The sequence below is a fragment of the Orbicella franksi genome, chromosome 13 (genome assembly GCF_964199315.1).
Source record: "Orbicella franksi chromosome 13, jaOrbFran1.1, whole genome shotgun sequence".
NCBI classification, from domain to species: Eukaryota; Metazoa; Cnidaria; class Anthozoa; order Scleractinia; family Merulinidae; genus Orbicella; species Orbicella franksi.
In genome coordinates, this window is record NC_138157.1 from 13,649,061 (window position 1) to 13,670,709 (window position 21,649).

Below are 21,649 nucleotides of genomic sequence, written 5' to 3' on the forward strand. Positions count from 1 at the left end.
CATGGTTTTGGAAGCCATCTTCACGGGTAGGAAACACGCGTCAGAAATTGCAGTGCTTGTATGGGAATCCGATGGTAAATAAAAGATTGCCTTGAGCAATGTAGCCGTGCTAGAAAGCGTCCGATCGCGAATTTGGGAGCTTCTAGCAAACTATATCCTTTGATTGCTGCTCATAAGTTGATTAGAATTCAGTTTTCAAGAAAATTATTTACCATTAGATCCCCGTACAAACACTAATTTCTGACGCTGTATCCTACCCGTCAAGATGGCCTTCAAATGCGTCATAAGGTCTTTTACATACGGTTGGGATCCGTAGAAATACTTAAGTACTCCCAATATTACTAGATCTGTTGAGTAATTACAAGCGACTAGCGTAGTGTGCTCTGTATATTTGCAAAGTATTATGCCGCATTGAAAAACTAGATACTTATATAAATTATAAAGTACGTAGCCATACTCTGTCAATATGTCTTGAAAATTTCAAAAAGTGAGCACTTTCTTGTGGCATGTTGTTAGACCGTGCTGAATACAGAACTGAATGGTTGTTAGTATTGAAATATAACTGCTAGTAGATTTATTCGCGTTTAAAAGAGACTGTTACATTCAAGATTTAGGTAGGAAATCTGGTTATCTGGACAAGACAGCGTTTGGAATGACTGCATAATTTTTTTATGCCATACACTGTACTCTGCTTCGTCCAATAATTGCTTACTGTTGAAATTAATCGACTACATTTAAAGCTAATATCAATATAGTTAATTATCTCACCTAACACAATACTTATTACCAATGCATTTGTCACCAACAGCAAAACTCCGAGGCCGACGTTATCACGACTTTCACTTGCTTCGTCTGAAGGCACCCTCAGCAGCACACCTATTCCAAGGTTGAATGACGTCACCAAGAGGGACGTCATTTGCAAATAATCCTCAAATCTGTCAGTTATTGGTCTAAACCTCCCATGGAGCATTGCAAATCCAGCCGATACCATGGCAGCGATACCGACTTGCGTGCGGCTTTCAGATCCTACAAAGATAACACCAGCCGACAGGATCACTTTTCGTGCCATTTCCACACTTTCCCAATACCAGCAACTTGGTGAGTAATTTTCATGCAAAAACAAAATGGCAAACGCCACTGCTTCCATGTTGCCTCTTTCATCGGCTAGGGAGAATCTGTTGGATCTCTGAGACTGAAGGTGGGTTTTCCAAACGATGTACGCCAGAAAAATAGGAAAGCCAATTACGTATGTTAAAGAGGCATACGCTGCCCAAGTGTATTTCCTATGCGTATCTGTGTCGCACAGAATTGAATAGTCAGCTCTTAGGAACGATGGACAGTTAGAAGCTCCCTCAAATGGACACAACTTGTGACAAGAGAGGGGGAGAATCTGAAAAATGTTGACACAAGTAGACGGATACGCAACAAATAACAGAAATACTATAATTTTGAGGCAAGACTTTTTGATGTCAATGAGATGACTTTCGTCGTGTTGTTTTTGTTTTACCTTCATCCACGTTACCCTCGCAAGGTACCAAAACAGGGGAACAGTGACACTCAGCACATTTCCAGCCAATGTGAAAACGAAATGTCTATAAGCATTCATTTCGAAGCTTTTTTCGACACAACTTGGGGAAACAATCTGTAGGACGTTAAGCTGGACAAACTTGATGTAACCTTCAAGGACAGAAACTTCGGAAGGCCACTTGACATACGAAAACGCTTGAAGTAAGCCAGCCAAAACCTGATAAAACCCGATAACAATCTTTACGTGAGCAAGAAAGATGTCAGCTACGGTTCTCTTCCCTGGCTTTGAAGACTTCTCGCTCTTGGCGATAACTAAGATGATCACAAGTACTATGAAGCCCAATACTCCAAACTGTATGGCAATGAGCTTCTTTGAAGGACACCTGTGACACACGATCATCCGTTTATAGAATCCTGATTGGCAGTTGGCACACAGAGGTCCAGCATAGCCCTCTGCACATTCGGAATCAATTCCTCCAAGACAGGAGTCTTGACGAATACATTTGTAGGCTTTTGGAACTCTACCAACGTATTTCACTGATTCGTTGTCGTAGCTGTCGCTTTCTATCGCCAAATTAGTGATAAGGAGTTTGTAAAAGTACTTATCGGAGTTACTTCCATTTCTCGCCCGTGACCAGTAAAACCCGGGAGACAAATTTTGTGTGTCGTTGGAACATTCGACACCCTGACCAGGGCAGACCGTACATGAACCAAAGCGATCCAAGCGAAAGTAGTTCTCTAAGTACCTGCATGCCCTGAATCCAGCCAGAGCTGTTGTGTTAGTGCCTGAAATGAGGAAACAAGAAGAGCATGGCGGGAAAATGAAGAGAAAAACTGATAAAAACCAGCACAATGATACACCGAAATGCGTTTCCATATTATATAACTTTGACTAACTGAAACAGTTTTCTTCTATCGGCATTCTTAGGCTGATAACTGAAATTTCCTCAAATACGGTTACTTCTAATTGCAGTGCATATGTGCACGCAAGTCATGTTGTTTGTGACACGGCAAGGGTTTACGTTCAGGGATGTAAAAACGCTGATTTAGGCGCAAAGAGAATTTTGACTTCGTTGCCAACGTTTTCCAAACAAACCAACGACCAAAGTCATGAAATGTAGCGTTCTGTTATTATAAGAACTGTTGATATCAAACTCATTTCGAAATAATAACCTTCTGGACACGCTTTGCAATCCCAAGATGCTTTTCCAGGTGCGTATTTTGGATGTATAAACGTTCCATTGGGGCAATGCTGACATCCATGTCCCTCAGCAGTGACACCAATTGCTGCGACTGAGTCTTGAAAAAAGCCCCCTGGAATTGTCAATGATAAGGTTTAACAGTAAGATGCATATGAATACCTTTAACAGAAGGAAATACATGATATTTTTTGGAACCCTCCCCTTTTTTGTTATGCTATTGCGACTCAGAAAGTAAAATGCAATCGTGGCTATTTTCGATTTGGCCATTTCTTCACATAAAAAAGGGGCGTGATTACATGTTACAAGACAGGAACACTTATACCCCATTCACACCAACCAAACAAGTTTAACTAAATTACATTTAGGTCTTTCCCATTTGTCGATTACGCTTTGCAGTCATTTTGTGAAGACAAATTTCAAACACCTTGCTAACATATAATAGTTTTAATCAATAAGGTTTTACCTTGTTAAGTTGTGGGGTCTGCACGATATGAGCAAATAAATTTTATCCTTGTTTAGTTAAACCACTTTAAAACACGTTTAACATGTTTGTGTGAACGGGGTATCAGTACTATGATGTAGCACAACTAATATTGGATCCCAGTTGTATTACCTGCTGGACACGGTAAACATCCTAAGGATACACCATCTCCCCTTGAATATGTTCCCCTTGGACAGATTTGGCACGTAGACGTGTCCTTACTACAACGGAATCCGTTTCTTTGAAGTACGTTTAAATGTACACTGTCTTTAACTGGAACAGACGGAAGGGTCTCGGAAAACCTATGAACAGCAGTCAGATATGTTAACTCCTATCTAAAGATATTAAAGGCTGACAAACACAAATACTCTCTTTGGTCTTGCAAATGAGACAGGGACAGCAGTATAACAGATTACAATGATATCTGTAAATTGATTTACTGTACATGGGTTATTCCATAAAAGGTAGATTTGATCAGATTGGTGATAAACTTCCAATAAATAATAGAAGTAGGCTTCAAAGGGAAGGGTTATGTTGTACAATGTCAAAAAATGGCTTAGATTAATACCGGAAACGTTAGTATGATAAAAAAAGGAAGCCAAACTATAGACATAACATCAGAGCACACGACGCCCATGCAATCGCTCTGGGTAAAAACAGTCAATTTCATTGCAATCTGTTGTCAGAACTCTGATGAAAATAATTATATCCTTTGCATGTTCATTCTGTTAGTTGCAGAGGCGCTGTTGCGCTGATAAGAATTTTGGCCCCAGGGTAAAGTTGCCCGGCACAAGTTCCTACTTCACATTTTCTTTACTAGTACTACAGCAGTCTGACTTTACGAGTCATTTCTCTTCCTTGGTGGCTGGGCGAATCCCTGCTAGAGACTCTCTCTAGGAGGGTGAAATGACTTACCCTGAAATTTCATACTTTTTGCTGTGTAACTCTGCCATAGATTTATGCTATTACATTGCCGTCTACATGTAGTTCCAAAGCAAGAGGCGTACATGCGTTTTCCCCACTGTTAATGAAACTTTTATTATGAAAACTTCATGAGATACGGAGTTAGAAATGCCACGCTGAATTATCTTAGGGAAGGGACAACTCAAATAACAGTAAAGACATTTTTCGATCACTTAAGGCAATTATAAAGGAAAGCGCAAAAGCGTCATAAAAAGCATCTACTCACATATAAACCGTCACATTATTGGGTTTTCCATTTCCATCACCTACGACAGTTATTGACGATAGTGCGGGATTTTTGTACAAAATCCTGCCATAAGATACAAATTGAATGGGTTAATTATAACTTAAAGGTTCCAAAATCACAAACTGTACTGATTGAACACTTTCTTCGCATATTTCAATCAGTTCAAACTAAAAGGCATCGATAAAAGCCATGAGGGGTTCAAATGGACAAACGGACAGACTGAGAAATGACGGATTCCACATGAACACAATGAAAATTCAGCCAAAAGAAACATTACTAACAATTGCTCTAAGTTCCGGTGTGGAAACGAGCCCGGCTCAATCACAGATATGTTGTTGTCAAACAGATACCTGAGCAAAGGAAAAATACAAGCAAGTTACCATACTATGATGACTCAGCTTAATTTATTAAATTGATGAGTTATGGCAAGAAATGGTTATGGGGAATTCATGATCAAGTTCATCGGATTATACTACTGAAGATGTAAAGAGACAAAAAGTGATAAACCCATTTGGTTAGTTAAATTCAGTGCAGTCTCGATCATATTTTTGCAATTGGTTCTTTCATTCTCCTCGCTGTCTCCAATTTGTGTCAGACAGTATTCGCCAACTTTTCATGAGATGAGTCGGTAGAAATCGAGGAGTACATGTAAACTAGATAGATGTAGATAGCCGGATAGATGGACAATTTATTGAAGTAATTGTTTGCAAAAATCTTTAAAAAGCATAAAGTAAAGGTAATGAATACCAACCGAACTGCTTAGCTTATAGAATATATTAATTTTAATATTTTTTTCATATATTTATAATGTAGTGGTCTGTCTAAGTATGGGGTCTATGACTCTTTTGCGGACCATCCTTATGGCATTTCTGTTTTTGGATAATTTGTATATTAGATGCGAGTCATGAAATTGTAATAAATAAATAGAAATAAACAAATAAATTCCGAATCTTGGAATAAAATCAAAGAATAAATACTGTTGCAGATCTAAAATGGTATTAAGAAGGTCGATGTCATTCTGGTATTAAAATGGTTAACTCACGCTTATAAAATCAATTTTGTGATTTTCTTTCATTTTTCCAATGGATGTGCTTCCTCGGGATGAGAGTCTTCAGCCTTTGCATTGCGGTTATTGAATTTCTTCACTTTTCGATCGACAAACTTTTTAGAACAAATATAAATGATGCAATGTAACCAAAAGTTATTGCGTTCGACGAAGTGGAACGCAAACCTAATTTTGACCTGTGGCTTTTCAGAGTTGGTTTCTCTGTGCACGGTTCTAGGCCGAAAAATACCACATTCCTGTAAGGACACCAAAATGGCCACCCCGCTTGATTTTTGCAGGGGCATGTCACGGCCAGCAAACTGGTACCGTTTAATGCTAAGACATGTGATAAGACATGTGGCGAACATGTGAGTATGTGAGCAGGCCACGTGAGCTCGTCTTTCCGATGGATCTTTTTTTTGACTTCTTTCCATTCAGTCGCCGTACGCCTCGCTATTATGTGCTCTCAGCGTTAGATTTTGGCGAATTTAAACGCTTCGACGGCAGCATTTATCGAAATCTGAGGGAATTGTCCTTGTTTATTAACACGACCTGGCTTTGGGATGATAAACCGTGGAAAACAGCTACATTTTGATTGCATTTGTTGATTAGTTGCAGTCGCGACAGATAGCTCAGTCTTTATCCGGTCGAAATTTTATTGTTTGGAATCGGTGGAAAAGTACTCTGAAGGCAAGATCCATAAGACTACTTTATTCATCAGGGGAAATACTCGAATTAGTCGCGAAACGAGCACGCGACTGCAAATGCTAGCTTAGAATAATGTACGTAATTTAAATATACTATGAAACTTGAGAGACTACAGAAACTGGCAGCGTCACGCAACGTATCAACAAATCGTGACCTCTTCACTAGCATGGACTTTGACACTATGCATATCTGACTGTAAAACCTCGGTTGCTGCTGAAAAATGTTGATTTTAGTAATAGACAAAGGTTGAAAGTCAGCTAGTGAAATCATTTATTTACGATATATAATTATATATTAAAGTGAGAGCGTCGAACGCACTCTCATAATCTCTGATTACTACTAGTTTATTTTTAAATAAATTCTTAAAAGAATTGCAGTGGGGGTGTGGTTTTGACAAAAAGTACACTGACAGGGCCTTATCGCCTCGGCAAGATCATGAACATGTCCACAATTTAGAGCAGAAAAAAGTACCAACCATACTTACAGCCTTTTCAGCATCCACAGAGATGCGAAGTCTTCTCTCTTTACTCTGTCTAGGCGATTGTATTGCAAAAATCTTTAAAAAGCATAAAGTAAAGGTTTAGTCTAAAAACTGGCTACAGCTGGTATAGACATCAAAGCACAGATAAGCTGCATATGTAAAAAGTTTGAATTATTGTAGGGCTCCTCGACTTAACAGGCGATCTTTCTGCACGGGGGATCGATCACCTTTTTTGCGATAAGTGTATGTAATCGCATGGGCCCGAGGGCAATTAAGGATTAATTTCACGCATATTTTCAAAGTTTCCACACAATTGCCCGGGTCACGAAGGGACAAGGGCAATTCGGAAAACGTTCAAAATACAAGTGAATTGAAATTAATCCTTAATTGCCCGAGGGCACTTGCGATTACTTGTTTATCACATAAAGGGCAAAATTCTGTACAAAGGAAAACTTTCAAGGTCTTGCCGTCGCGTACAGGTTTGCCGGTTGTCATTAAAGAACAGGCTAGCAGTAGAACGGGGAAAGCCTACTATGATAGCAAGCAAAACACAGCAAGTTCAATTCACTCAAAGCAATTTCTTTACAAATAAAACTTTAATTAACCAATCCAGTTTTATTCACCTGTTTTGCGAAGCCTGCAACGGCGTGCAACTAATTCATCGATCGACGGAAGATGTAAACAAGTGTCCAGATGAGCTCTAATAACTTCTTGAATCCAAAACTCTCCTTTCCACCGCGAAAACTTAACATACCAACAAAATTTACGCTGCTTTTTTACGCCGATATGATGACCTGTGACACTAATAGGGCGACCCGAAGCAAAACGAAGAAATTAACTTTCAGTTTGGCAGCCATGAAGCTCTGTAACTGTATGCTTCGTGCGACACTAGGCGTCCCGACCTTTTTCAAGCTTCGAATCAATACATTTTTGGATGGAATAATCCATTTGCTTTTCCAGCAAAAGACTGCGCTTTGCTTCATGTCGATTTTCTTTCACGTTAAGATGAAATAACCGCGTTTAGATCAAACTCAGAAGCGATGCGTTTCTGAAATTCCTTTTCAAAATCCGTTTGAAGCGGGAAGTCAACTTAATGCAGGCGTTCCCAGCCAATCAGCAACACGTAATCATGCCCTCTTGATTACCAAAAGTGCCCTCGTAATTTAGAAAAATGCCCTTTGTCTCAGCCAGTCAGCATTCAGTAATTTTGCCCCGGATGTGATAAATGCAGAAATTCTCGCACGCTCATTGGCTAATTTTCATTGTCAATAAGCGGAGAGACACATGAATTTATAATTTATGAAATGGGTCAACAAGCGAGAGCGGACAATTTGACAATTTGCTATTGTAAAAAAAAAAACAACAAATTGGCGTAAGTTTTTCATGCGTCTGTCCTGTTATTGACAATGAATTTCGTCATAACATTGTCACAGTAGTCTGCGGATCCACACAACTATCGTCTGGTGGATCCACAGCTACTTTGACAACGTTATGACGAAATTCATGATCAATAACAGGACAGACGCATGCAAAACTGACGTCAATTTGTTAAATGTTCAGTTATCAAACGAGGGTGAAGGGTAAGAGATTTAATGTTCCATATAGACCTTTTTCTCAAGGTAATTTCTCTCCAGTTATTTTTAGACATGGCACCCAGTTCTGTGGAGTCCGCGTAGCAGTAATCCGGAGGTGGCGGGTTCAACTCCACTTCTTACCACTTAGCTGGAGTTGCTTCTCGGTAGACCCTTGTTCAACTCCAGCTCGGTCATGCTTGTAAATAGCCAGCTGGTTTGCCTCCGATCCAGTTCCGATACTTTTCGCCTATTATATTTAATTCATATATTTGTTTATTTCAGTTTAACTAGCATGGCTGTGAACTAGCTAGGTGTTACTAGGCGCTAATAAACAACGACACGTTTTTAAACTTTCGGGGAGAATGTTGCGTGTTTCGTGGTTGTTTTCGAAGAGAATGAAAATATTTGGGTTTTCTTGGGCTTTTTTTAACCCTCCCTCCAAAACCTGGAGTGATCTAAAAATAACTTGAGACGTATTACTGTAGAAATAAGGCTTTAAGAGCAGTTTGCTGAAAGGATCAACTAAGGTCATGCAAGATAGAAAAAAACCGATTTTCCCAAACTTTGCCAAAATAAAGGCCTCAGTGAACTAGTTCTAAAAATATAAGTTTCAGGTCGTTTAGATTTTTATTTATTTTTTTGCAAATTGTTTTGTATTTTGCGCTCGCGGTGGCCTCAATTGACGCCGAAATCGGGCATTTTGGGGAAGCTCCCGTTCAAAAAGTGAAAGCTTTCTAAAAAAGATTAACCCAGGAAGTCAAAAGACCTTATTTCTTCAGCTTATTCGCAATTTTTTAAATTTTTGTTCCGCAACAGAGCTCACCAAATCTGAATTTAGACGAAATTCAAGGCTCAAAAAAGCACTCTTGTACACGGCTTCACCCAACGAGACTATACTCTGGGAAAGAACAATCATTTCAAATACACTTCGAGCGAAAAAAAAATTGGGGTAAATCAATCGGCCAGTTCTGAGAATATTTTCAAAACAGGTCACTTGAGCGATATGAGCGACCATTTGACCTTTCATGTCATTCCGAAATCAACATACGGCAGCTCTTAATTTGACTAGCAAAATTTGACATTCGTCGGAATACACGTTTCTTTGCTTTTGTTTGTTTTCCTGACATATTTTCAAGGAGAAGAAGTTAGGATTTTGAATTTGGAGGCTTCTACCCGCTATAAAATAAGAACAGCTGGCGTATTTTTGAAATTTGACCCACTTTCGCATTTAGACGGTTACGTTATAAAGCTCAAGTTGATCGCCGAATTGCACATTTAAAATTCGCTTATAGAAAACGGCGGTATTAACAAGGAAGCAACAATCAACTGCACTTAATGTTTAGGAATTATTCCTTACCTTAGTAGGGATTTCCCAACGGGAAACCACAGCAGTTTTAGCAAATCACAGAGCGAAAGCACCGAGCCATGTTGCACGTGACAGTACCGTAACTTTGAGTTGGCTGGGAGGGTGGGGGGGGAGCGGGGGAGCGAGGTGGTTTCTCGTACTTTAACTGCACGTTTTGACGGGCGAGTACATTTTTGCGATATGTCTTTAACAGGCATTTTAAAAACGGTTTGTATTTGTCAAGATCTGTTATATCCTGGATTGGATCAAAGAAGTAGATAGCTGATGTCACTACAGAAGCGGAACGTTCATGGCACAAAATTTTCACTACGTTGGTTGGAGTCAATGATTAATGTCACTCGAGTAAAAGAGCGTGAAAGAAAACGACGAATCCACTCTGAGCAAAAATTTATTGGTTTCTTTGATACAGATGATGATATGGCAACTGTGCGCGTGACCGCTCCCAAAATGTTGGCTGATTTGGGTGACACCGTCATTCTTGAGCAACTGAAAGGCCAATAGTAAGTCAAAGGAAATCTGTGGGAAAATTCAGTTTATGGTAACGACGCGGTGATGCGATGGAAAACATCAAATTTGCCCCCGCCCCACCCCTCAGGGATGTACTCCTCTAATAGACTACACGGGGAGGCTCTACCCGAAAAAGGTATAGCAAGTTTCTGAAAAGGGGATGCGTTGTGCCGACTTTAAGTATGTGAAAGGGGCAGCACTTATCATAGATGGTATATGAAAAAGTTATCTTGTCAGTCAAAACAAGTGTACGAAAGGGTAAGCGTTTAAACGTCGGGCAGGAGCCTCCCCATATGAAATTACCCTCGGATTACTCCTGATCTCTCTTGGGCAGGTGAAGAGTGACTGGTTGGGCGTCAAAAACGCCCAAAAAGTCAGCATGGTTCAATGGAGCTGAAAATAAGTAGCTGGAGGACAGTTTCAGCATTGAACACCAAACCGTTTGCTAGCAAGACCCTGAGAGCGTGGCGAAAGATATGCGTTTTGCAAAGAAAGCAGATATATATAGGTGGAAGATGTTCTCTAGCGACGCGTGCTTTCTCCTTTGCACGACAGATACCGTCATTCATTTTAAGAATGGCATCTAAGATGCATTATGAGTGATTAACTGTTAGAGTTGCGCAGCGTTAGCGAAAGTTCCGTGATACCCGCCAGGTTGTACTTCAAGAAACACAGTTGTAAAACTCTCCGGCCGTGTCATCTTGAACCTGTCCAACATACATATATAAGGAAGGAACTCCGGCGTGAAAACTAATTTGGCATACCCATGCTTAAGACTGCAAGTATTTTATTAGTGTGTAAAACATAGTTTCCAACCAAGGCGCAAAGTGGACAGCATTTATACATTAGGAAATGAAGACCCGGGTATGTTCTGAGTCTACTGTGTGGTAATTATCCTCATGTTATAAGTTGGCAACTATTCAGTACCAGACAACAGCAATGTCTTAGCAAACTTCACGTGGAATTCCATAAAATTCACGGGTCACATATACTTCCAGCTGCTTTATCATAAACTATATAATTGTTTTCCCTCATTACGTCTCACCCATAAGCACTTTTCAACACTCCACTAGGGTTAATTCCCTACTAAATCCACCCGGTACTGACCTCAGATGAATGTCGACCGTTACGTATTATAAGTACGCAGATGTCCTCATATGAGGCTCCTTGTTCCCCTCAACAGTTGTTTGTATTCCATTGTTCTCGCAATTATCCGTACTCGCTCCCTGTTTTACTCACATTTTCTTACCCTTTCCCATGTTCCCCCTTTTTTTGCCTTTGTTCCCCCATTCCCCAATTGAAATCGATCATGCTCCACTGTTCCAATTAAACATTTTCATGGGAGACCCTTTCGTATGGCTTGAGCTCACTTGACAATACGAGTCTTAACTGGCGGTTAAGCTGGTTTGTCCACGCTAGAATCCCATGTCCTCTCTGCTATTTGCTCATATTCGCATGAGCCCATGCCGTGCAAGCTCGGCTTGTTCCAGAAACTACTAGCAAAATGACCCGGTGACCATTCAAGATGAATCACAACATCATCTACGCTAAAGACAAACTCAAAAAAAAGCCAACATAATATCTGATGACTAATTTATGCCATCTATGTAAAAGAGAACAGCATGCAATCCAGCATATGATTTTAAAGTGCTCCCAAGTAGCTTTTTTTACATTGATCCTTTGACTGAAAGTCGCAAGTCACCAGTGAAAACATTTATTTACCAGACTCAACTCTTTTATACGGACCTACAAACTCACTCAAACACCATCAACCTCTAATGGTGGCCAAATACTTCATTTACAAATGTAACTTGAGTGAACAACCTTTACTCTTCTCCCTGTTTAAGATACAACTTCGAGGAAACATAATGACTGAAAGATACGTCGAAATAAAAAAACATAACTATCAAATGGAAATGCCTTATATTAAAACATTTTGTCCCAGAAATTTTGCCACCGCCAACGTCTCCATCTGCAATAGGACAAATTAATTAACCTACTGTGTGTCAATTTTCCCATGTTTTTAAAATTTCTATATCAGCAGCGCCTAGCATTTATTTGTTTATCTCTTGTAGTCTTGAAAGTGCAGTAATTGTCTTTTTATGTGGTATCTACTTTACTCTCTGTTACATTTTACTGAACGACTTTCCATGAAAAATAAAAAATAAAAATAAAATAAATATTAATAATAAAAATGACCAGGTGTTCAGTTGATCGGACAACGCGTGTGCAAATTTGTGAAGCAGACCTTCCGCTAGCCTGCAAACAGGCTCCCGGTGAGCCCGAACGAAGCGAGGGTCCCGCCGCGATCGCTTACCTCATTCCTCTGTTTCGCGCTCGCCGAATTTTTTTTTTCGTCCTCGCCAGAAGCCTGTTCGCAGGCTAGCGTTCCGCTTCTGTAGTGAGGTACTTCATTGATCCAGTCAAGGATGCACCAAATCTTTACATACGCAAACAGTTTCAATGTGACTCGCCCGTAAAATCTCACCACGACGAGCGTCCATTGCTGCCCTCCCCCTACCCTCCACCCCCACTATCTCCTGACCAACGCTAAATTACGGTACTGTCACGTGCAACATGGCTCGGTGCTTTCGCTCTGTGATTTGCTAAAACTGCTGTGGTTTCCCGTTGGGAAATCCCTACTAAGGTAAGAAATAATTCCTAAACATTAAGTGCAGTTGATTGTTGCTTCCTTGTTAATACCGCCGTTTTCTAAAAGCGAATTTTAACTTGTAATTCGGCGATCAACTTGAGCTTTATAAAGTAACCGTCTAAATGCGAAAGTGGGTCAAATTTCAAAAATACGCCAGCTGTTCTTATTTTATAGCGGGTAGAAGCCTCCAAATTCAAAATTCTAACTTCTTCTACTTGAGAATATGTCATAAAAGCAAACAAAAGCAAAGAAACGTGTATTCCAACGAAGGAAAGTCGAATTAAGAGCTGCCCTATGTTGATTTCCGAATGACATGAAAGGTCAAAGGGTCGCTCATATTGCTCAAGTGACCTGTTTTGAAAATATTCTCAGAATTCGCCGATTGATTTACTCCAATTATTTTTTCGCCCGACGTGTAGTTGAAATGACTGTTCTTTCCCAGAGTATAGTCTCGTTGGGTGAAGCCGTGTAACAGAGTGCTTTTTTGAGCCTTGAATTTCGTCTAAATTCAGATTTGGTGAGCTCTGTCGTGAGCAAAAATTTAAAAAATTCGTCAAAAATCCAAGTTAAACTTTCATTTAAGGTGGCTCTAAAGAGTTTCAAGCACTTATATTTGGATGGGTCGTTATAACTACTCTTTATCACTTGATGCTACAATCATGGTATCAAAAAACTGCTCAATCATTGGTGAACACGTTCCTATCATTTTCGTGGCACAATAGGTTACCATAGCAACAGTATGACCTCCTAAAAACATATTTATATTATCGACATTTGATAAGCATGATAAGACGCAACTTTTGGCAAAGTTTAAAAAAATTCTGTACATGGGGTTCAGAGCCACCTTAAATTTTCGAAAAATTAAGGTAGCTCTGAACCCCATGTACAGAATTTTTTTAAACTTTGCCAAAAGTTGCGTCTTATCATGCTTATCAAAAGTTGATAATATAAAAAATTTCACCGTGCCGTTTTTGAATTATAAGCCCCTAAAGCAGTAATTAGAGGTGTTTTTAGGAGGTCATACTGTTGCTATGGTAACCTATTGTGCCAAGAAAATGATAAGAGCGTGTTCACCAATGATTGAGCAGTTTTTAGGTACCATGATTGTAGCATCAAGTGATAAAGAGTAGTTATAACGACTCATCCAAATCTAAGTGTTGGAAACCGTTTAGAGCCACCTTAAATTTACACCGCGAATAAGCAGAAGAAATAAGGTCTTTTGACTTCCTGGGTTAATCTTTTTTAGAAAGCTTTCACTTTTTGAACGTGAGCTTCCCAAAAATGCCCGATTTCGGCGTCAATTGTGGCCGCCGCGAGCGCAAAATACAAAAAAAAAATTGCAAAAAAACTAAATAAAAATCTAAACGACCTGAAACTTATATCTTTAGAACTAGATCACTGAGGCCTTTATTTTGGCAAAGTTTGGGAAAATCGGTTTTTTTCTATCTTGCATGACCTTAGTTGATCCTTACAGCAAACTGCTCTTAATGAGGATATCGTTTTGGTTAATTAAATCCAAAGAATATTATAGAAATCAGGATGAATATGTGATGAGGTAGAGAACCACTTACATAGTTTCTATGATTCGTAATCCTTTCAATGCTCCTGGCTCTATCTCCGAAATGTTGTTGTTGTTAAGTGTTCTAATAAACAGACAGATAAATAGAGGGAGACAAAATTAATATAAGAGACAAGTGACACCACTTATCTCCACAGTTAAGTTGTAAACTATTTTCATAGTTCGCTTTACGACTTACAAAAGTTTACATCGACTGTTGCGATCAAAGACACCTGTTGCAATTTTTGACAATTTGTTACCATGAAGGAATCTGAAATTAAAACAGAAACAATACCTTGAGCTTCTAAATGTGAAGATATGTTAATGGTCATATGTAACATGTATGAACTCAACTGATTCACTGGTGAGCATGAAGTCACAGGATGCTGGTTTGAAGTGAAGAGTAAACGTTTAGGTTACCAACTGAGTAGGTTACTCAGAAGGGGCAGAGCGACCATATACGCCAGTTCGCCTATGCGTACCTCCGAAAATCCAGAAAAATATATTTCTTTATACATTTATTATCGAAAATTGTCTTTAATAAGTTAAATCAGCTGGTTTGAGTCTCTAGCGTCTCCTGTTAAACCTATTATCAGTTATCCCAAAGGTTATCAAATAAACAAGTTAGGTCTGGATAGTAGCAGACATGTTGAGATTTTAAGAAACAACACAACGTTTTTTAAAACATGTTTCAACAGAATATTCTGTCATCTTCAGTTTAAATTACAAAGTACAGAGTTGAACATTTAGTGTGCGCAGAATGCTAATTGACTGTAAGCACAAAAGGAAAGATAGCAATGTAAAATATTACAAAGAAAGTTTTAAATCAACATGATAAAGTCGATGATTTAGTGTAGGTTTTTCCCATTAAATATGAATAGCTTCTTTTATCTTAATCTGGAAGGTGGTGGAAGCGTGATCTAGGATACGGAAACAGCCATTGGAGCATGAAGTGCGGCATTGCTGAGAATTTTGTAAGTGTTTGAAAATTTGAGAGGTCCTATCACTGAACATGTGCTCACGTAAGCACGTGGAAAAATGCCGGGTGGTTTCGCCGAGATAACAGGCATTACAGCCCGCGCACAAAAGCTTGTATACCACACCCGCACGGAGTCCACGAGGGATAGGATATTTCACACCAAACATGTTGCCGATTTTAAAGGATGAGAAAACTAACTTAATATCAATGCTGTTACAATAACGTTTAGCAAAGTGGCGAATCTTTTTACAATGGTCCTTTCTCTATTATCGCGCAAAAAAAAAAAAGACTCGCCACTTTGCTAAACGTTATTGTAACAGCATTGATATTAAGTTAGTTTTTTCTTCTTTAAAATCGGCAACATGTTTGGTGTGAAATATCCTATCCCTCGTGGACTCCGTGCGGATGTGGTATACAAGCTTTTGTGTGCGGGCTGTAATGCCTGTTATCTCGGCGAAACCACCCGGCATTTTCCACGCGCGCACGTGAGAACATGTTCAGTGTTAGGACCTCTCAAATTTTCAAACACTTACAAAATTCTCAGCAGTGCCGCATTTCATGCTTTAATGGCTGTTTCCGTATCCTAGATCACGCTTCCACCACCTTCCAGATTAAGATAAAAGAAGCTATTCATATTTAATGGGAAAAACCTACACTAAATCATCGACTTTATCATGTTGATTTAAAACTTTCTTTGTAATATTTTACATTGCTATCTTTCCTTTTGTGCTTATAGTCATTTAGCATTCTGCGCACACTATATGTTCAACTCTGTAATTGTAATTTAAACTAAAGATGACAGAATATTCTGTTGAAACATGTTTTAAAAAACGTTGTGCTGTTTCTCAAAATAAACGAGTTACTATTATACTCCCTGTTCTGATTTATGAAACTGTTTCCTGAAAAACCAGGGAAATGGCATTTCCGAGCCTCTAAAATTAAAAATTTTCCGGAACATGCCCTCAAACCCCCAAGTGACTCGCCCTTCGGCGGTTGATTAGCTTTCTCTTTGCTGCGTACTCCTTGCAAAATTCATCCTTCTGCTTTTAGCACCGTACTTTCGTTACAAGTATCACTTGACTGATCACTTACAGACGCCCTAGGAAGTCGTTTCTCTCAAAGGAGTTTTTCTCTATGAGGTAAATCTCATTCATTTCCAAGTACCTGCCAAGAAGTCAGTTAATCTGCATAAGATGGATTAAGAACTATTGTGCCAAACAGTTTAGAAGGTCATTCAATTAGCGAAATTAGTTTTGATATTGTTTCTATCAAACTTTCTATACTTACTTTTGGATGCCATTTTCTTCAGCTGTCTTCGTTTCACATTGTTAAACTTAAACGCTTCTAAGCTTGGTTCCCTTTTTGGGGGTTTCTTGGGGTATCAAGCACTGGGGAAACGTAGTACAGTAGAACTTCTCAACAACGGCCACATTGGAGACAAATGAAAGTGGCCGTTGTGGGGAGGAAGGGGTGCAATATGACACCTGTCTTTTTTTTTTTTTTTTTTCTATTTTCTCTGAGTGGAGCATTTCTTATATTTCATATTGTTGCATATAAATACGAAGCACGATCAAAGTATATCAATAAAACAGAAACCAAACTGAAACAGAGACCAACGATCCGCAGTAAAGATCAAGTTTCGTGACCTTTTACAATAGAAAATGGAGTTTTGTATGCACCGATCGTCCGTTGTTCATTAACTGGCTGGAATAGTGAGATTATTTTGAGAGATGGCCGTTTCCTTTGTGGAGAGGTGAGCGTTGCTATAAGAGTGAATGCATGTACCATCAGCGGAATAAAAACGACGGAAAGTGGCTTTTGTAGAAGGGAGACCCTTATAATTAGTGGAGATATCACCTTACTACGCAGTCTGCTCTAAGCAAGCCAAACCCTTGCTCCATTAAACGTATGAAATGAATCGAAACGTTCAGTTCCTCAAATACTCAGATGGATTGTCTCCAAAGAAAAATCTGTCTTGCTGGCTCATACATGGGTAATTTTTCACCAGTGCCTCCACATCCTGTCTAGTCGCCAAGGGACTTGACGACAAAAATTAAATTACAACATACAATGTACTTACAACTGTGTAATGTAGCGAAGATTACTGAAGGAGGTGTTGCTGATTGTGCTTATAGAGTTTCTGGCCAAGTTTCTAACAAAAATGGAGATATCTCATGTATATGCAAGACCTGATTTTTTCAAAAAAACAAATTGAATCGCCAGAAAAGATTAAACTCTCAATTGTCTTTGCCTCATGTTTCTAAAATACCATAAAAGCATTACTACATTAGCAAAAAGGCCGCTAACTTTCAACGCCAGCACCAAGATCATTCATAAATTGGGATCATATTGACAATTTAACGTCCGGCAAAACTGACTTTCATTGCAGAATTAAGAAGACCCTGTTCATTGAAGAGCTAAAGCCCTCACTAAATGTCAACGTTAGTAGTGAGAAGTTGTTGCTTTACTAGCTGTTAATTCTCATGTCCTCCACACAGGTTAAAATAATGCTGTTACTGAGATCATTTTTCTCAGTCTAGGTTGCAGACCCCTAATATTTACGATATAAATAGTTTTGAAATATTTTGTAACGGTCACTTTTGAAAATGTGTGTAGACTAGCATACGAAACGTCAAGTTCAGTATTAAAATACGTTGGAATCCATGACAATGTTTATCAACACTGTTCGTGTTAACTCATTTTGTCGTCATTGCCAATGTCATCGGCTTTGTCTCATTGTAGTTTTTACAAATTACAGTGGAACCTCGATTTAACGAAGTCGCTGGGGACCGGCCAAATTTGTTCGTTAAATCGAGGGTTCGTTATATCGAAAACTCGATATAACGAATTTGAGGGGAAACGACCAAAATGTTCGTTATATCGAGGTCATAGTTAATAATCGATTTGTAACACAGGTGACTTCTGTCACGCAATTCAATGCAATTTTCGTCACCCAGAAGTGCCGCGTTTTGAGATGCAATTCATGAAGCATGGTGGCTTTCAGTATCAATTATTTTCACTCTTGAGCAGACGCGCAGGTTTTCTTTACAAAAGAATGACACTTTCAGAGTAGCGATTTAAAAATGTTACAACATAGAGGTTATACAGAAAATTGTCTATGCAAACAACGAAACGGGCTTTAGTGTTGTTATGTTGCACTACCCAACATTTCCGGAATTCAAAGAAGATAGAGCAGAAGTTAATTGATGTCGAAATACTATAGTGCCAATGTCTATGACATATAATAAGCCGTTGACTGAAAGGTTGCTGTCTCTTTACCATAAGGATTACAAGCATTTGTTGACTGTTGATCTGTTCAGCGTTTATCTTTTGTCGCGTGTTGACACTGTAATTCGTTATATCGAGGTATGTTTTACGTTTGGGCTTCCGGATTATGTTCGTTAAATCGAAGAATTCGTTATATCGAGGTACGTTATATCGAGGTTCTATTCCATACATTTTACTGTAACTTTGGCCGGGACCTAGGATATCGTTCGTTATATCGAGGACTTCGTTAAATAGAGGTTCGTTAAATCGAGGTTCCACTGTACCATTGATAATGCTTTGCGGGGTACAAAATAATAATAAATAATAATAGCTTACAGTGTGCTGAGTGCCTTCAAGAAAGAAAATGAATTTTGCTCGATCTCCTTTATTCCACAAAGTTCCATTTCCCTGTGGTTGATAAAAAGAGAAAAATTAAAGGTGTTAGTCTGGCGTTATATCGAGCATGACATGAAATGAAACCACTTAGTTAGGTACTCACAGGTCATTAAGGCGAGATAAGCCTCTTAAAAGACCAGCGTGGAGGAACTGCAAAGGGTTATTGCTTAGTTTCCTATCACAAACAAGAAAAATACCAATTATTTCTAATCCACGTTTTACACCGACCCTTTAAGTCGGAAAATTTTGGTAAAATTATTTTCGCGTAATTTTAATGAATTAACTACATTGCATGTGATCTGAAATGTGACAACGAATTAACAAGAGAAGCAGCTAAATATTGTATTGTATTGTTTCCTATTTTAGACTTAATTCAGGTGGTACCTCTCCAGTAAAGATTAAGTTAGAATTAAATTTAAAAATCAATTAAAGACTAGTCTATAAATCATGCATCATGCAGGTCGACTGTGTGAAATTCGGTGTGGTATAAGATGAGACAGTAAAATTGTGATAAGCAACCAGCCATACACTCCCTTGGTCTGCACTCAATTGTGGACCATAAACCATTTGGCTGATATGTTTACGATATAATAAACTAGTTTACCAGTGAACAGGAAGAGAAGTTCTGTGTAAACTTGCGCGAGCGTTGCTATTTTCTGTTTCAAAGGGGTTCTTCATACAAATTTTGCGCAAGTAACTGACTTCAATTGCTATTATTTTGTGGAAAATTTTGAACAATTTTTCCCTGTATAAATATTTTTTTTCGAAATTACCTTGCGTCGCGTATTTTATCAGGTGATCATGTCCGTGGTACAAACTGACATCGACAATAGGGTTACAACAGCAAGGGTGCGAAAATGTGCCAGTTATTGTAGAGTTATGCTAGAGTCTTAATGAGAGGGAAGCAAGACATGATCCATTACTCACAAGGTCCGTAACAATTTCAGTGTTGCAAAAACCCCTTCTGGAAGACTCGAAATGTTGTTGTCAGATAAGATCCTTTAAGAGAATTTAATTGTTTTAAAAACACAATGGAGCCCAAATTTCTAACCAATAATCTAACTATAATAGTCTTAGAGCAGCTGTGCAGCTGCAAAAGTGGTGTAAAATGTTAAACACAGTTAAGACCTTCGATACGAGTAATATATTCTCACAATTTGTTGCTGAATTAATAATCACGTCGCATTGCAAATTGAAAGCATCTCTTGAGGTGTTTCCAATCGTGCTGAAAGTTGTGGCAGACGCTGTACTAAGGTGAACTCGAGTTTGTTTCGTGCAGCATCTTACAGAAATCCGCAACGTGGGAGGTATTACATTACCAACTATTCTGTTTCATTTTGCAGTGCAACGTTGAACGACAAAGTAATGAAAATGTTTCTCGATGTACTTAGGCTACATTACATATGAAATTAGAGCTAGGGGAAGGAGACAAAGAAGATAAATACATGTAGTTTCTCAATTAATATAGTTTAATAATACTGCAACCTTTACAGACTTCACAGGCACAGATTTGAAGCACCTTACTACATGAAATTTTCGCGACACGTTAATTTCGCGATTGAAAAAAATCGCGAAATTAAAGTGACGCGAACAGTAAGTGTCGCGAACATAACATGACGCGAAAATTAAGTGACTTACATTATGTTACTGTTGACATATAGTCCTTCCGTTGTGTTTTTGTTAATTTGACGTTATTGTGCCTTTGATAAAGTCGGTTTAGTGAATTCGAGGACATGTTAAAGTAACATTGCCAAGGAAATCAATTGTGTTACCCAAAAACGCGAAGTAAAAGTGATTCAAAATACCCAATTTTCGCAAATCGCGGAAATTAAGCGTCGCGAAATATGCGCACCTCAAAAATCACGAAAAAAAACGTGTCGCGAAAATTTGTTTAGTGTCACATGATTTCAAAATCAATTTACCTTTTACATTTTACTTTTCTTCTAATTCCAATGATAGGGTTTAAGGTAAAGTAGTTATATGTTTGCGATATTTAGCTTTCAAGACATCATCACAACTTACAGTGCTCTAAGGGTTCTCCTGTAGTAGAACGTTCCGTTGGTGATGTTTGTAAGTTTGTTGCCTTTCAAATTTCTGTGATGAACGTGGGATGTAAAATATAACGCATTTGTACATATCATTGTACTAAACGGCAACATAACTCTTCACTTTGTAAGAGCGTGCTTGTGGACATTGCTACGAAGGGAATAATGTAAGAAACGTGCGGATGAAGAACGAGATGAAATAAGAAAAGTGATTTCATCCCCGCCCAATTTTGATGAAACCCCCAAGGGCTAGTTTTCATTAGCACATAAGCATAAGCATTATTGACATACGCAAACGTAGTTAGGTAACTGTTCTACCAAAAGGCATAATGATAAAAATCTTGCTGCCTCTCCGTCTGTTGCTTCTGCTTATGATTATGCTCTGATGAAAACCAGCTTTAAGAAAGGGCTTTTTTGAAAAGAGCTTTATTCGCTAATAAATGTGCTTTACAATGTGCTTTTGTTTAATATTTTCATTGAACATTTTAATTTTCTTTAGTAAGAGTGAGTACAAATAAAGATTGATTATTAAAACTACAGTAGTGCGGGAAATCGTAACCAATTAACAGTCGCATGACACAGTCACAACATCACATCACAGCTATTGCCCCACCCCACTCCCAAACGAGCCGATTTTGTAAATTGGGTAC

At 38.7% G+C, this 21,649-nt stretch overlaps 1 protein-coding gene across 1 annotated transcript in view; it reads right to left on the minus strand.

Annotated features, from left to right (window-relative positions):
* Nucleotides 1–610: 610 nt before the first annotated feature.
* LOC145465043 (uncharacterized) overlaps nucleotides 611–21,649 on the minus strand; it is a 33,518-nt gene continuing 12,479 nt past the window's right edge. The window contains exons 8-12 of the mRNA XM_081448846.1: nucleotides 4,702–4,770; nucleotides 4,400–4,483; nucleotides 3,343–3,512; nucleotides 2,701–2,841; nucleotides 611–2,313 (exon numbers count right to left, since the gene is read on the minus strand). Coding sequence (XP_081304972.1) covers nucleotides 611–2,313; nucleotides 2,701–2,841; nucleotides 3,343–3,512; nucleotides 4,400–4,483; nucleotides 4,702–4,770 — 2,167 coding nt within the window. The remainder of the gene's footprint in view (nucleotides 2,314–2,700; nucleotides 2,842–3,342; nucleotides 3,513–4,399; nucleotides 4,484–4,701; nucleotides 4,771–21,649) is intronic.